The 16,436-nt window shown below is 36.2% G+C and overlaps 1 protein-coding gene across 1 annotated transcript in view; it reads right to left on the reverse strand.

Moving 5' to 3' along the window:
* Malrd1 (MAM and LDL receptor class A domain containing 1) overlaps window positions 1-16,436 on the reverse strand; it is a 608,177-nt gene that overhangs the window by 307,845 nt on the left and 283,896 nt on the right. The window contains exon 25 of the mRNA XM_035442808.1: window positions 14,418-14,709. Coding sequence (XP_035298699.1) covers window positions 14,418-14,709 — 292 coding nt within the window. The remainder of the gene's footprint in view (window positions 1-14,417; window positions 14,710-16,436) is intronic.

Consider the following 16,436-nt stretch of genomic DNA (forward strand, 5'->3'; position numbering starts at 1 on the left):
GTGAAAATCTACCCAATAGAATAGGCCAGTCTTCAATATCCAAGCTGACCTATATTTTCACTCCAAATTCTGGGTACTGGCTAAACAGTGTGAAATTGCTGTGATAGCATCCATGAGGAACTTCCTCCTTTCTCCTTCATGAAATTTTATGACACCTCTGCCTACGAAGTACAAATGCAAAGGAAGTTAAAAGCTTTTCTATATTATTGCATAGTAAATATTGTAAAAAAATACTAGTGTGTTTTAGGTGATGTAGATATATCTTTCAATCTAAATAAAATAACCAAAACACATGAAAAAGTAAAATAAGATATTTTATGAAGCTTGAGTATTAAAAGTAAGATATGTTCTACCAGGTAAACATTAATTCAGAAATCATTCCATAACGTGTCTGTATGTATAAAATAAACATCTTTCAGCTGCATCTCTGGAAGAAGCCTCCAAATCCACAGAGGCTAAGCCAGCATCCGGAATGCCAGATAAGATGACCTCTCACCCCACCTGAGCTGGCCCACCGTAAATCCAACTACTCCTACTCACGATATCACCATAAACTGGTCCACACCTCTGGCAGAGGCCAGGCCAGCATCCTGAACCTCAGGCAAGTCTGCCTCCACCCTACCCATGCTCACCCATAATAAATCCAACTGTCTCTCCTTTCCTCATCACTACATACCTGCCCACACATCTAATGGAATGGAATCCTTCCACTTCTTCAGAGCTTCAGAGGCCAGCCCAGCTCCCTGAAAACCAGAGGCCAGGTCAGCATACTGAACAACAGAGACTAAGCCATCTCTCTGAAAACCAGTCAGAAGCCTTCTCCTGAACCAGAAGCCAGGTTTGTGTCTGAACCCCAAAGAACCCTCAGCCAGATCAGAGAACACATACATACATAACTAGAACTGCAGCCCAAATTTGGGCATCAATCCCCTGCTGGACCAGAAGCTATCTAGGCCTTCAGAAGTTCAGCCCCTAATGTGGGCAGAGACCTCTACTCAACCACAGGCCACAGAATCTAGAAAACCATAGAGAAAACAAACACTGAGGAAGAAAATACTCATCCAACAAAAACAAATCCAGAAATAGGCAGCTAGACCTATATTCATTCCAAATTCAGGAGGATAAACCCAAGTGTAAGAATACAAACAATAACAGTCATATTGCATATTGCAACACAGCCAAATCACCAGAAAATTATCTTAAAACCAACTTTATGATGATGATAGAGGTCTTTAAATAGGAAATAAAAAAATATCCCTTAAAGAAATCAAGAAAAAGACAACAAAAAATTGAGGAAATCAACAAATCCCTTAAAGAATGCCAAGAAAGCCAAGAAAAATCAGCTGAAGGAAACTATTCAAATCATAAATATTGAAATAGAAGCAATAAAGAAAACACATACTGAGAAAATTCAGGAAATGGAAAATCTGTGTAAGTTAACAGAAACTACAGATGCAAGCATCACTGTTGTGAGAAGTTTGTATACTGCGTGAAGTCATATTGCTATGATTGCTTTAAAAAAAGAGCTGAATGGTTAACAGCTAAGCAAGGGGTACAGGTGGGAATTCAGGGCAGAAAGAGGAAGTAGAAGGAGATAATTGAGGTGCAGATGAGATACCAAGAACACTTGGAGGGAATAATTCATACAGAAGAAAAGAAAGGTAAAAAGCCACATGGTAAAACATAGGCTAATAAAAGCAGGTTAATTTAAGTTATAACACCATGTTAGAGTCAAAACCTTCTCTTTTATTTAGACAAAAGCAGGAAATATGGAACATTTCTTCACTGTGTAAAGAAATATTGCTGTGATTAATTTAATAAAGAGCAAAATGACTAGTAGCTCATCAGGAAGTACAGGGGAGGCTTTGAGGCAGAGAGAAGTAAGAGGAGATGATTGAAAGGCAGAGGAAAATAACTAGACATGCAGAGAATCAGACATATAAAATGAAAGAAAGGTAAAAAGCCACATGGTAAAATGAAGATTAATAAAAGCAGGTTAATTTAAGTTATAAGAGCCAATGGGACAAGCCTAAAAAAGGCTAAGCTTTCATAATTAATGATAAGACTCCAAGTCATTATTTGGGGGTAGACTGGTGGGACAGAAGAAGACTCATTACAGGTCACAAACAGATGAGATAAGAATTCAAGAGAAAGAAGAGAGAATCTTGGGTGTTGAAGATACAATGGAAGAAATATATTCATTGGTCAAAGAAAATGTTAGATCTAAAAAAAAAAAACTAGGAATATTAAACATCCAACAAATCTGGAACACCATGAAAAGACAATACCAAGAATAATAGAAATAGAAGGGGAAGAATACCAGCTAAAAAAATCAGGAAAATATATTTAACAAAATTATAGAAGAAAATTCCCCTAACCTAAAGAAGGCCATGCCTATAAATGCACATGAAGCATACAGAACACAAAACACAATGGATCAGAAAAGAAATTCCATGTATCAAATAATCATGAAAACACTAAATATACAGAACAAAGAAAGACTATTAAAAGCTCCAAGGCTAAAAGATCAAGTAACATATAAAGGCAGACCTATAGGAAATTTTCTGACTTCTCAACTGAAACTCTAATAGCCACAAGGGCCTTGAAAAATGTCTTACAGACTTTTATGAGACTGTGGATGCCAGCCCAGACTGACATACACAAAAAACTTTTAATCACCATAGATAGAAAAAATCGAGATATTTCTTGAGAAAGCCAAATTTAAACACTATCTATGCATAAATCCAGTACAACAGAAGGTACTAGAAGGAAAACTCCAACCCAAGGAAGATAACTACAACCATGTAAACACAGGCAATAGATAATCTTATACCAGCAAAGTCCAAAGAAGGAAAACCAACGCTCAGAAAAACACACACTACTACCAACACCAACAACAGCATAATAACATGAAAAAACAATCAGGAGTCATTAATTATCTCCAAATATTATTGGGCTCAATTTGCCAATAAAAAGACACAGGGTAACAGAATAGATATGAACACAGGATCTGACCTTCTGCTGCATACAATAAAGACAACACGACATCAAAGATAGATGTTACTTCATAGTAAAAGGTTGGCCAAGAGTTTTCAATTAATTGGAACCTAACAAGCAACCAGGTATAGCTGTGGTAATATCCAACAAAATAGGATTCAAACCAAAATTATTTAAAGGAGATGGAGAAGAACATTATACACTAATTAAAGAAAAATCTACCAGGCTGATGTCTCAATTCTGAACATCTATGTCCCAAATAAAAAGGCACCCACGTTTCTTAAAGAAACATTACTAAAGCTTAAATCACACATTGAACTATATACATGAATAGTGGGGGACTTCAATACCTCACTCTCACCAATTTCCAGAAATTAAACTGTGGAATAATGGAACTAACTGATGTTACGATTCAAATGGTCTGAACAGGTATCTACAGAACATTTCACCAAACACAAAAGAATATACCTTCATCTCATCACCTCATGGAACCTTCTCTAAACTGACCACATACTCAGTCACAAGGCAGATACAAGAAAATTGAAATAACCCATGTATCCTATGAGACAACCATGTTTTAAAATTGGATTTCAACAACAAAATCAAAAGCCTATAAACTCATGGAAAATGAACAACTCTCTACTGAATTACCACTGGGTCAAGGAAGAACAAAGAAATTAAAGACTTCCTAGAGTTCAATGCAAATGAATGTACAGCATACCCAAACTTATGGGACAGAAGAAAATATTGCTAGCACTATGTATAGCACAGGAAATTAGAGAAATCCATACTAGTGACTTAACAGCACACATGAAAGATCTAGAACAAAAAGAAACAGATACACCAAGAGAAGTAGAAGGGGGAAATAATCAAACTCGGGCCTGAAATCCATAAAACTGAAACAAAAAATGCAAAGAATTGATGAAATAAAGACTTGATTCTTTGTGAAAATCAAGATAGAGAAACCTTTTCCAACTAACTAAATGGCAGAGACCGAATTTCTAAATTAACAAAGTCAGAAATAAAATGGAGGACATAACAACAAACACAGAGGAAATCCAAAGAAATTTCAAAAATTAGTACTCAACAAATTTGGAAAATCTAAAAGAAATGAACAATTTTCTCAATAGATATCATTTATCAAAGTTAAATCAAGATCAGATAAACAATTTAAATAGATAGATAACCCCTAAGGAAATAGAAGCAGACATTAAAAGTCTTCAAACCAATTAAAGCCAAGGGCCAGATGGTTTTAGCACAGAATTCTACCAGTCTTTCAAACAATTGATAATACAAATACTCCTTAAATTATTCCAAAAATAGAAACAGAAGGAACATTGCTAAATTCATTTTATGAGACCACAGTCACTCTGACACACAAACCATACAAAGACTCAAAAGAAGAAAAAGATTACAAACCAATATCCTTTATGAACATAGATGCAAAAAATGATCAATAAAATACTTTCAAACTTAATCCAGAAACACAGAAAAAAAGACCAGCCACCATAATCAAGTGGGCTTTATCCCAAAGAGGCAGAGATGGTTCAACAAGTGAAAATCAGTCAATGCAATCCGCCATAAAAAACAAATTGAAGGAAAAAAAGAAAAAAAACATGATTATCCCATTAGATGATAAAAAGCCTTTTTAAAAACCTAACACCCCTTCAATATAAAAGTCTTGGAGAGTCAGGACAAGAGGGACATAACCTAAACATAACAAAAGTAATATAAGTCAAGATGATAGCCAACATGAAATTAAATGGGGAGAAACTCAAAGCAATTCCACTAAAATCAGGAACAAGACAGGGCTGTGTACTCTCTCCATATCTGTTCCATATAAGATTTGAAGTTCTAGGTAGAGAAATAAGACAACCAAAGAAGATCAAGGGGATACACATTGGAAAGGAAGAAGGCAAATCATCATTATTCAGACGTGATATGACAGTATACTTAGGTGACTCCCAAAATATTACCAGGTAACTCCTACAGCTGCAAAACACATTTAGCAAAGTAGCTGGATACAAGAAAAACTTAAAAAAATCAGTAACTCTGTTTTATACAAAGGCTAAATGGACTGATAAAGAAATCAGGGAAACAACACCCTTCACAAGAGTCACAAATAATATAAAATATCTTGGTGTAACTCTAACTAAGCAAGTGAATGTCCTGTATGGCAAGAACTTTAATTCTTTGAAGAAATTGGAGAAAATCTTAGAATATAGAAAGAACATGCTCATGGATTAGCATGGTTAATATAATAAAAATGACCACCTTATCAAAAGCAATCTATAGCTTTAACAAGTCCCAATTAAAATCCCAAAAAAATTCTTTATGGACCTTGAAAGAGCAATGCTGAACTTTTCTGGTGCCCACATCAGAGGAGCAGCAGGTGGCAATTAAAGATCAAGGTGTCAACCCACCTGAAGGCGATTCCCTGATGGATGAATGTTGGTTGCACAAAGCTGAGGCAACAGACCCCAAAATGTCTTTTGCTTCTGCTGTCCCTTTATATGTTTGCTGCTGTTATCTTTCTCAGGTATCTGGAATGATTGAATTCAGTGTGGGGAGATTCCAAACTGCCTGTAAGGTAATGTGTTTATCTCATGGAGACATCCCATTCTACTGGGCAATTTTACCTGTGGATTATTGTAAAAAATTATTTCTCCCTAAGTTTTACTGTCTAACTGGTAATGTTAATGTTAGCTTATATAGAGTTTTAATGACTAAAAGTAAATACAAAGAATTATTACACAGCAGGGCGTCTATGAGGTTCTTAGGAGCTGCATAGTTAAATGGTTAAATCCCAGGATCCAGGCTGACTCAAATTTCTTTATAATATTATTGCTGAAAGATGCAGTCACAGAGTCACAGGTTCCGGTGTGCATCATTAGTTGAAACAAAGCATTTTTTACCTGTACTCTGTAGGAATTTAGCAGAATCACTGTATGGGATAGATATTAGAATAAACAGCTTTTTTCTAAGAAGTACCTTGACCTTGAAGAATCCTTGTGGAAAACAGTGATTGTTTTGCTGAGGGGGCCTTGTGGGCCATCACATGATTTTGGTTACAAGACACTTCAGACATACTTGAGGCTATTGTATAATTGTATATTGCACACAATGCAAAATAAAGGACTAGAGTCATGGGGGCATGTGATGTTCTTCAGTAAATTAAGGTTAAGGACCTTGGTATGAGGAAATACTTTGTGTAACAATCAATAAATAAATATGCCTTTGTATGGTTTTCAGGGTCCAGTTGAGTCTAGTCAGTCCATCAGAAGAGGTTAGACCTTCCTTTTGTCACATAGGCCTTAAAGAATACAGAAGAATGGAAAATAAAGAAAGAAACCATCAAGAGAGAGTGTGTGTGTCTTTTTTCCTAACCCCCTCAAATGGAAAACTCTAGTAGATGCCAAGGCCATGGATTCCTTTCAAGCCCTGTGTTGCCTGGAGGCTGGCACCCCAGGCAGTGATAGAACTTCATATGGAAAAACAAAAAAAAATCAGGATAGGATAAATAATCATGTATAACAAAAGAACGTTCTGAGGTATCTCCATCTCGGATTTCAAACTCTCTACTACAGGGTTAGTTATAATAATAAAAACCACATGGCATGGCATAAAAAGAGATAGGTGGAAAAGGGAACCTGAGAATAGCTTTGAATACTTTGAAACAGGAAACAACTTCCTGAATGGAACACTAGCAGCACAGAAACTAAGATTGAAAACTAATAATGGAACATCATGAAACTGAAAAGCTTCTATAAGGCAAAAGATACTATCAATAGGACAAAATGGCAGCCTAGAGATCTTCACCATCCCCGCATCTGACAGGGGGCTGATTTCCAACATACATAAAGAACTCAAGAAACCAAACATTAATAAACCAAATAATGTGATTAAAATGGATTACAGATCTAAACAGAATTCTGAACAGAAGAATTTCAAGTTACTGAATAACACTTAAAGAAATGTTCAATATTTTCAGCCATCAGGGAAATGCAAATCAAAATGACTTTGAGATTCTATCTTATATCTGTCAAAATGACTAAGATGAAAAACACAAGTGACAGCTCATTCTGGAGAGGATTTAGAGCAAAGGAAATATTCCTCCATTGCTGGTGGGAGTACAAACTTATACAGCCACTTTTGAAATGGATATGGCATTTTCTCAGGAAATTGGGAATCAATCTACCTCAAGACGACTCTTGGGAATATACTCAAAGGATGCTCAATCAAATTACAAGGTCACATGCTATGTACATAGCAGCTTGATTTGAATAACCAGAACCTGGAAACAACCTAAATGCCCCTACATTCTAGAATGGATAAAAAAAAAGTGACACATTTATACAATGGAGTATTACTAAGCTGTTAAAACTTATGACATCAGGAAATATTAAGGCAAATAGATGGAACTAGATAAAAATGATCCTAAGTGAGGCAACCTAGACCCAGAATGTCAAACATGCTATGTTCACTCTTATAAGTGGATATTAGCTGTAAAGTACAGGATAATCATGATACAGTCCACAGACCCAGAGAGGCTAGGCAACAAGGAAGACACTTGCATCTCCCTGGGAACTAGACGAGATTTCATTGGTAGACTGTGGGCACCTGGGGATGAGAAAATGAGGGATCAGGTTGGGGTGAGGTAGGGGGAGAGTGCTGAAAAAGCCAACTGGAAAGTAGGCCAGTTAGAAGCACAGTATAAAGGAAACTCCCAGGAATCTACAAAGATAAACCCAGTTAAGACTTCTAGCAAAATGGGATATAGAGCCTAAACTAGCCACCTCCTGTGACAAAGCAAACTACCAGTGGAAGGATTGGGATACCAACCCAGCCATGTAACCTTCGACCTACCATCTGTCCTGCATATGGGATGTGCTGGGGTAAGGGAGGTAGAGATTTCAGGAATGGCCAACCAATGAGTGGTCCAGCCTGAGACCCATGCCACTAGAGTGAGCCTACTCGTGACATATTTTGGAGTACCAGAACTCAGAGACTGGAAGCATCAGGCATCTAGGATAGAACCAAACACAACTGAAGAAAAAAAAATGTCAGTGTGATGATGCCTAAAGATATTCTGCTATATCCATAGATCGGTGCCCAGCCCAGTTGTCATCAATGAGATTTTTATCCAACAACTGGAGGAAAAAGATGCAGAGACCCATAGTCAAACATTAGGCCAAGCTCAGGGAATACTACTGAAGAGGAGGAGGAAGGATTGCAGGAGATAGAGGGATCAAGGGCATCACAAGAAAATTTACAGAATCAACTAACCTGGCCTAATTGGAGCTCATAGAGACTGAACCAACAACCAGGGAATCTTCATGGGACTGACCTAGACCCTCTGCATATATGTGACAGTTGGGTAGCTTGGTCTTCTTGAGGCAGTCCTAACAATGGAAGCAGAGGTTGTCTCTGACTCTTCTGTTGGATTCTGGAACCCTATTCCTCATACTTGGTCACCTTGCTCAGCCTTAATATAAGCTGATGTGCTCAGTCTATAACTTGATATGCCATGTTTCATAGATATACATGGCCTACCTGCCCTTTTCTGAATAGAAAAGATGTAGTAGTAGATGTGGGTGGCAGAGGGAAGGTATGGGGAATGGACAGGAAGGAGAGGGGGGAGGGGAAATTTCAGTCATGATGTAAAATAAATAAATATAAATTTTTGTTTGATTTTTCAAGACATGGTTTCTCTGTGTAGCTTTGGATCCTGTCCTAGAACTTGCTTTGTAGACCAGGCTGGACTTGAATTCACAGAGATCTACCTCCAAAGTACAGGGATTAAAAGTGTGCACCACCACCAACCAGCTAATAAATATTTTTCCTTTTCTATTTAAATTAGAAACAAGCTTCATTTACATGTCAATTCCAGTTTCCTCACACTCCCCTCCTCCCCTGCCCCCACCAACCCCTCTTCCCATCCCCTTTCTGCTCCCTAGAGAGGGTGAGGCATTCCATGGGGGATCTTCAAAGTCTGTCATATCAGACTTTGATATAGGAGCAGGGCCTAGACCCTCCCCCATGTGTCTATACTGAGAGACTATCCCTCTATGTGGAATGGGTTCCCAAAATCTATTCATGTACTAGGGAAAAATACTGATCCACTACCAAAGGCCTCATAGATTAACCAGACCTCCAAACTGACATCCTCCTTCAGGGGGTCTGGAACAGTCCTGCGCTGGTTTCCCAGCAGCTGTTTCTGTGGGTTCCTGAAGCCTGGTCTTGACCTCTTTGCTCATCACTCCTCCCTCTCTGCAACCAGTAACAAAAACACAAAAATGGTATGTACTCACTCATGTATGGATTTTAGACCTAGAGCAAAAGAGTAGCAGCCTACAATCCACACTGCCAGAGAAGCTAGTAAACAAGGAGGATCCTAAGAGATATACACATGGTCCCCCACAGAAGAATAAAGGGACAAGATCTTCTGAGCTAATTTGGAGCTAATAAATATTTTTAAAGGAAAAGAAAAGAACTTTCATCTTCTCTATCCACACCATTCACAGCTAAAATTTCCATTAACCTTTGTGACTCTCAAGAATCTTTTAAAATATTCTAAGTTTAAATTTTGTATTCTTTGGTCTCTTTCTTTGTGTCTTTCACCCTTCACTGTTTATCATGTCAATCTACCTCTGGATCTTTATTATGACTTTTCCTCTGTCTTAAACTACAGACAATAAGTTAAATCACTACAGTCAGTAAACACGTATTTTGCAGCTTTTATAAGAGCTGTTTTTTTTTTCCAAGGACAAGATGTTCAAAGATCTGACATCTGCTTTTATTAATGTAGAAAGAAAAGTAGATATACTCTGCTTTTAGGAAAATTCTCCCATATACAGTTTAATTTCATAATGTCTCCAAAAGAGGAACAAAGGGATGGAAAAGTGAAAAGTAGCACAAAACACTGACATCCAAGCATTGCTGAAGACATTCTACATTATTTCCTAAATTAGATTTCACATGGCTCACACAGATTCTTTCAGTCCTACATTTTACAGAATAGAAAAATTAGAATTAGACAAGTGGATTTGGCACCTCACACAGCTAACAAGCAGTGCCGAGATCCAAGGGCATGTCTATATCTCAGGACACATTCATTTTACACTCAACATATGAGACATACAAGACATTATCATGCCACATGCAATCAGAATTTGGAATGAATTGCCATGCCTCCATCCTTATCAGAGAGAAGCAACATTTTTAGCTATAGGCAAATATTTCAAGGAAATGAGTAATAGATACAACATTTCATAACCATGTTTATGCTAAGCCCTAAGCGTTATTACTGTGAATTGTTATAAACAGCCACATCAACAAAGAAAAAATAAGGGTTTTCAATACATACAGAAAAAAGTAAAAAAAACAAAACATAGCTCAAATCATGTCAAATATGTGATTTACCTAAATCTGCTTTACATTTTTATTTAAAGACAAAATATTTGCAATGTGTATACCTAAAAGAAATTTATTGTTGAGCTTTATTTGAGAAAAGCAAAAGTTATTAAACCCCAAACCATAAATATGTACTCAAAACTTATTTCATGCTTTCATTATATTAGACTTTATAAAATATCTACCAAGAAGATGAAAATGTAGTGATTTAGTTTACATCAGGGCATTTCAAAGAAGAATAGTGGTTGCCTTTTTAAATACTTTTTCCTTTAGCAATTACTGAAACTGCTATTAAATAGCTCTCAAATAAGACTTCAAATTTTCAAGGGATCAAAAACACACCTCATTGCTAATAAAGTCATCATTGGTTTCTTTTGATCCTTGCTTTCAGATTCGGTCCAGTTCCATCTTCATGAAAAAAAAGTATGCTGTCTTTTTACTTTACTTTTTTTTTTTTTACTTTTTTGGGGGTGGTGGTAGTTCCTTTGGCTTACAAGTTATAGCTCATCACCAAGGGAAGACAAGAAAGGTATGCAGGGAAGTCCCTGGATGTAGGGACTGATGCAGATCCAACTAAGACACTGCTTACTGTCTTGCTTCCCATGACCTCTCAGCTTGCTTGATTTCCTCCTTTCTTTCTTCTTTGTATTTTTCTTGTAATCAAGGAATTGAAATTTTGAACTACTTTGAGATTTTATCTTACTCCAGTAAGAATGGACGATCAAGAATAGAAATGACAGCACATACTGACAAATGATGGGGAAGGGAAACACTCATTCATTGCTGGTGGGAGTACAAACTGGTACAGCCGTTATGGAATTGAGTGTGGAAAATTCTCTGGATGCTGAGAAATGATCTAGCTCAAGATGCTGCTATACCGCTCTTAAACACATATTCAAAGGGCCCTACATCTTCTTACAGAGATACTTGTTCATCCATTTTCATTGCTGCTCATAATAGGCAGAAATCAGAAAGAGCCTAGATGTCCATCAACTGCTGAGTGGATAATAAATATGTGGTATAGTTACACATTGAGATATTTAACCATTTAAAATGAAATTGTTCAAATTACAAATAATTATTGCAAGAAATTAGTCAGTTTGCAAGTAAACAGATAGAGCTAGAAAAAATTCATACTGTCTAAGGTAACCAAGACCTCAAAAGACAAATATTGTAGGCTATCTCCTGTATGTGGATGTTTACTTTTAAACTTTCAATATATGCGCTACAATATGAATAACTACAGATGTATGTACCTAGTAAGTAACCAGTAGGGAAAATGTGATCTTCCAATGAAGAGGGGATAGAATATAGTGTTTTAGAGACATAATGGGGAAACTAGAGTAGGAGGATTAAATAGGGAGGAATATGAGAAAAGAGTAAAGGAGGGAATATGGAGTGAACAACAAGCACTAGAGGCATTTTGAAGGACCAAATGGAAACCCAGTACTGCTAGAGCTTCCTAAAATATATAAGAAGATGAGAAGAATTTAAACAGAGTCACCACATAATGAGGGACACAATGCTCTAAATAAACATCTATGCTGTCAAGTAAAGCCTCCAGTGCCAGGAATTATGCCATTTAACTCTCTTAATGCAACTTTCATTAAGATCAAAAGAAATTCAGATTTTTATTTGGTTAGGATGCCAACTCCTCTTAAAATATTAGGATTCTGAAGAATCCTCTAAAGTCACAATGAAGTCAGTATTCATATGAAAGCTCCAAAGTTTCACTCTTAATGGGTGTGTTTATGAATTCATCGATCTAATTTCTGAATGTAGTTAATCATATGCTAATAAATTACAGGAAAGTAAATAATATGCCCAATCATTTTATCTTATCCATTTACATGCATGCATTATAATCTCGGGAGCTATTAAAATGTTTGGCTATTTCATCTCCATTTTCAGAATGCTTCTGTGAGCATAGTCTCTCTACTGTAGCCATCCCAACAATTTATACCTGCTTTATCTAATCTGCTTTATCTGATCTGCTTTATCTAATTTCATATGGTTTAATATAGTTTTCATCAATATTTTAACATTTTTCTTATGTTCCATATATTTTCTCATGTGTTTATTTTCTAACACCATTCAAAACACTTCCTATGTGTGTTCATTTTGAGGGGAAAAAATACCCAAGGCAATTTTGAGTGTCCCATTTCCTTAGTTATATCCCAGGTATTGAGCTCCCTGATTGACAATTCATTCCTGCTGAATAACTCACAGCCCAACTCCACAGTCCAGGAGATACTGTTTCTTCTTTTGCATGACCTATGACCTGCCCTTGCCATCCCCTTTGCCATATTCCTCATCTAATCCTACTGTGGTATGTGAACCTTAAGCTGAAGCAGTCATTTCCTCAGATGAGCACAGCTGTGGTTTTAAATTCCCACACATCTAATAAATATCTCCAACTAGGCATCCTATAAACACACTCACTAGGATTTTTTGTACGTTCTCAGGATTTAATCATCACACACCAGATATTATAGTCTTTTTCCTATTTTCTTTTGCCTCACTGACTTGTTATGAAGAACACAGTTTCTTTTCTAAATGCATATTTTTATTGAGTGTGTGCCTGTGCATATATATGCATTTCTATTCTTGATATGTACATGCATATATATGCGTGTCTTATATCTGCAGAGTTCAGAATCATGTGCCAGACTTCCAGGAACTAAAGTTAAAGCTAGTTGTGAATCATGTGGGTAATGAGAACTGAACTTAGATCCTATGCAAGACCAGCAAATGCTCTTAACTGCTGAGTCATTTCTACAGCCTCAGAATATGGTTTATTATTAGTTTATATTGACCAAAACTTATGTATAAGTATGTGCACATGGTGAGTGTGTGAATGTGTGTGTGCTGGTACAAATATGTATGTATGTACATACATTGTATATGTAAATTTGTACTTGTATGGAAGCCAAAAGTCAATGTCAGGTCTTGTTCCTCAGGAGCCACATACGTTGTATTTTTGTGTATTTGGTTTGGTTTCTTGAGCCAGAGACTCTCACTGTTCCTGGGCCTCATTGATCAGGCTAACCCTGATCAAAATATCTTTCATCATTTAAATAATACATGCCATTTTTATGTTATACCACCAGTGTGTAAATTCATGGTGTTTACTGTGTTCTCATCTTTTAATATTGCCACTGTATGTATTATATTAAAAAATGCTAACTCAATGAGTTCCAAAAGTGTTTTTCAAGAAATCGCTAGATATTTTAGAATAAAAGGATATATGGACATTTGAAATCATAAAGTATTCCATTATATACATTCAGCTATTCAAATAGATACATTCATTGGTCTACAAACAATAAGCAATTACAGGCTGTCCGTGATTTGTCTTTGGTTCGATAATCTTTTTTTCCCCTTTTTATCATGGGAGAATGTAATTAACATTCCACGGGAACCATACCAAACACTTCACAGTTTGAATTTAACCTGGGGAATCAATGCATGGAGTGGTACTCTCCTGATGTTGGGAGCAGTAGCTCTCATCAGCTGTGAAGTACAAGGTAAAGCATCTGGTTCACCACAGTGAACCCTGAGGTTAAGCTATGAAATTGAGCAGCTTAGATGTATTAAATGCACTATTTACTTGCATTATTTTCAGCTTACTCATAGTTTTATTAGAAGGTAACCTCCTTGTGCCTGAAAAAGCACACAACTTGAAAAATGTCTAATTAAAACAGAATACCTCTGTCTATTTTTTTAAGATATATGGTAATATTTGCTTAAGCCTGATCTGATTCAATGGTGTCTTCCTCTATTTGACTTATCTAAAAAAATGCCTGTCTAGACAGAGAACTCAGGGCTTGGAGAAAACTGGGAAGCCTTTTGTAAGTAACAACTCAGAAGATGCATTTTAGTTTAAAGACATTTTTTTCCTTATGAAGCAAATGCATTGTTAGGAATGTACTTCACTTGCATGCCATTTCCTTACCTTCTGCCCTACAACCTACAAAAACCCAAAGCAAACATAACTGAAAACACACCTGTTGGAAGGGGAAGAGCCGATTCTTCCCTTGTGGAGAAGTGAGATGGCAGGCAGCTCTTTGTAAGTATAATGTCATCGAGGGCAATATTACCAGGGTAGCCTTCCCCAACTCTGCCTTCAAATTTGAGTTGAAAGTCTTCATCACTAGACAATGATAATTCTTTTCTCTGCCAGAAATTGCCCTGTTCTTCAGTGAGATTGAGGAGTACCTTTGTGTGGTTCGTGACTGTCACCTGGAGCAAGATGAGGGCCCCAATGCCAGTGCCATGCATGTGATAACTAAACATGATCTGTAACAAGAACAAGAAGTTACAAAAGATGAGTATAATTATTTCCACTTCGAAAAATATTTTAATATCCTCTTCTTTATTAACAGATATGGAAAGCAAATTAAATGTGGATGTTCTATTGATTCCTAAGCACTTTAGCACTGAATGAAGGTAGGATAGATAGTCTTGAATTATATGCAGGGAAGATAGTATAATAAAGTTGAATAGAAATTCAGTAGAAAACTGAAAAGTCTTTATTTTTCGATTCCTAAAGTAAGATTCCCCAAGGTTAAAGATTTCATATTTTCTCTAAAATCCTCATGTTGGCAATTAACCTTCAATGCCAAAGTACAGGGAGTTGGGAAACTTTATGAAGCAATTAAGTCATTGGGGCTCTATCTGCACTAATGGACTGATGCCACCATAAGAGTGGCTTCATTATGGCCCAAATGGGTGTTTTCATATTAAATGGCGGAGGTTTGTTTTGCTTATCCTACCACATTTTTATATTAGAAGCAAATTTTTATTTGTATAAGATCCACAGGATTCCATACAGCAAACCCTTCAGAGTTGATATTACTTGGGATGCCCAACAAGAGGCACCAGCAGAACAGACCCTGGAACTTCTAAAACTAATAATGGTACTATTTCAAGGGATTCATATTCCTATGTTTTAGAGACAGAGTTTGCTAGAGTATCAGTCCTGTGACACAGTTGAAGAAAGTGAAGGAAAATTCTGGGGAAAAGAAGAAAGTAGGTTATAAGCAACAGTGATTCAGAGCTTTTATGTTGATAGGTGCCTGAGAGAAAATTATTATAGAAGGCATCTTTATACAAATAGAATACACTATTGAAACACCAACATTTGTGTGTATGGTACTCTGAAGAAATAGAATGTATATGACTAAAAAGCTAAAGATATGATTAATTAATATGTGTTGTGGATTACTACAAAATCCTGGACTGAGAGGAGAGGCATGTCACATGAACAATTAAAATTCCCTAGCTGATGAAATCTCCAAGTATTTTTTTTTATAAAATTATCTTCCACTGATTGATTTTTCCAAGATGAATTTTATGATGGTTTTTCTTAAGATATTAAAACCCATCTAGACTACTGAGTTTAGTGATGAATATAAAGAACTGGACTAAGCCCATGAAGCATCAATCAATACTAGGAATTCAGGATCAGCTTTGTGACCTACTGCAGCCACAGGCATCCCCACCCATTGTTCTGATTTGCATTCTTCTCACTTATATAAAAACTATGACACACATATTTTATATCTCTTCCTCAAGGTATTTTTGAGTCATGCCAATTGCTTAATATGAAACACCACCCTCAACTTTCTTTCCAGGGAGACTATTGATGGAAACATAAACTATCCCAGGGCAATAAGAAAGAATTAACATTTGCAAACTATTAAGTCTTTTAAAGATTTTTATATAAAATTTCCATTATATTGGTATTTAATTTTTCCCATCAATTTTGGTATTCTCCCTGCTACCTGTCTTTCATAAATGAAAGAGAAAAAGCAATTTAATTTTATTTGATTAAAGCTATTACATAAGATGAAAGAACACATAATTTTTCCAAAAATTTGTCATCATTTTGCTTACCTCATACAAATATTTGTCATCCTAGAGACCCAATAATTCTCAGGATGACTTTTTCTTTCCTATTTTATTCAATCTAGATCATAAATATTAATGAAATAAGCCATTTCTTAAAAATTTGACACTTCCAG

This window comes from Cricetulus griseus, chromosome 3 (assembly GCF_003668045.3).
Source record: "Cricetulus griseus strain 17A/GY chromosome 3, alternate assembly CriGri-PICRH-1.0, whole genome shotgun sequence".
Taxonomy (NCBI): domain Eukaryota; kingdom Metazoa; phylum Chordata; class Mammalia; order Rodentia; family Cricetidae; genus Cricetulus; species Cricetulus griseus.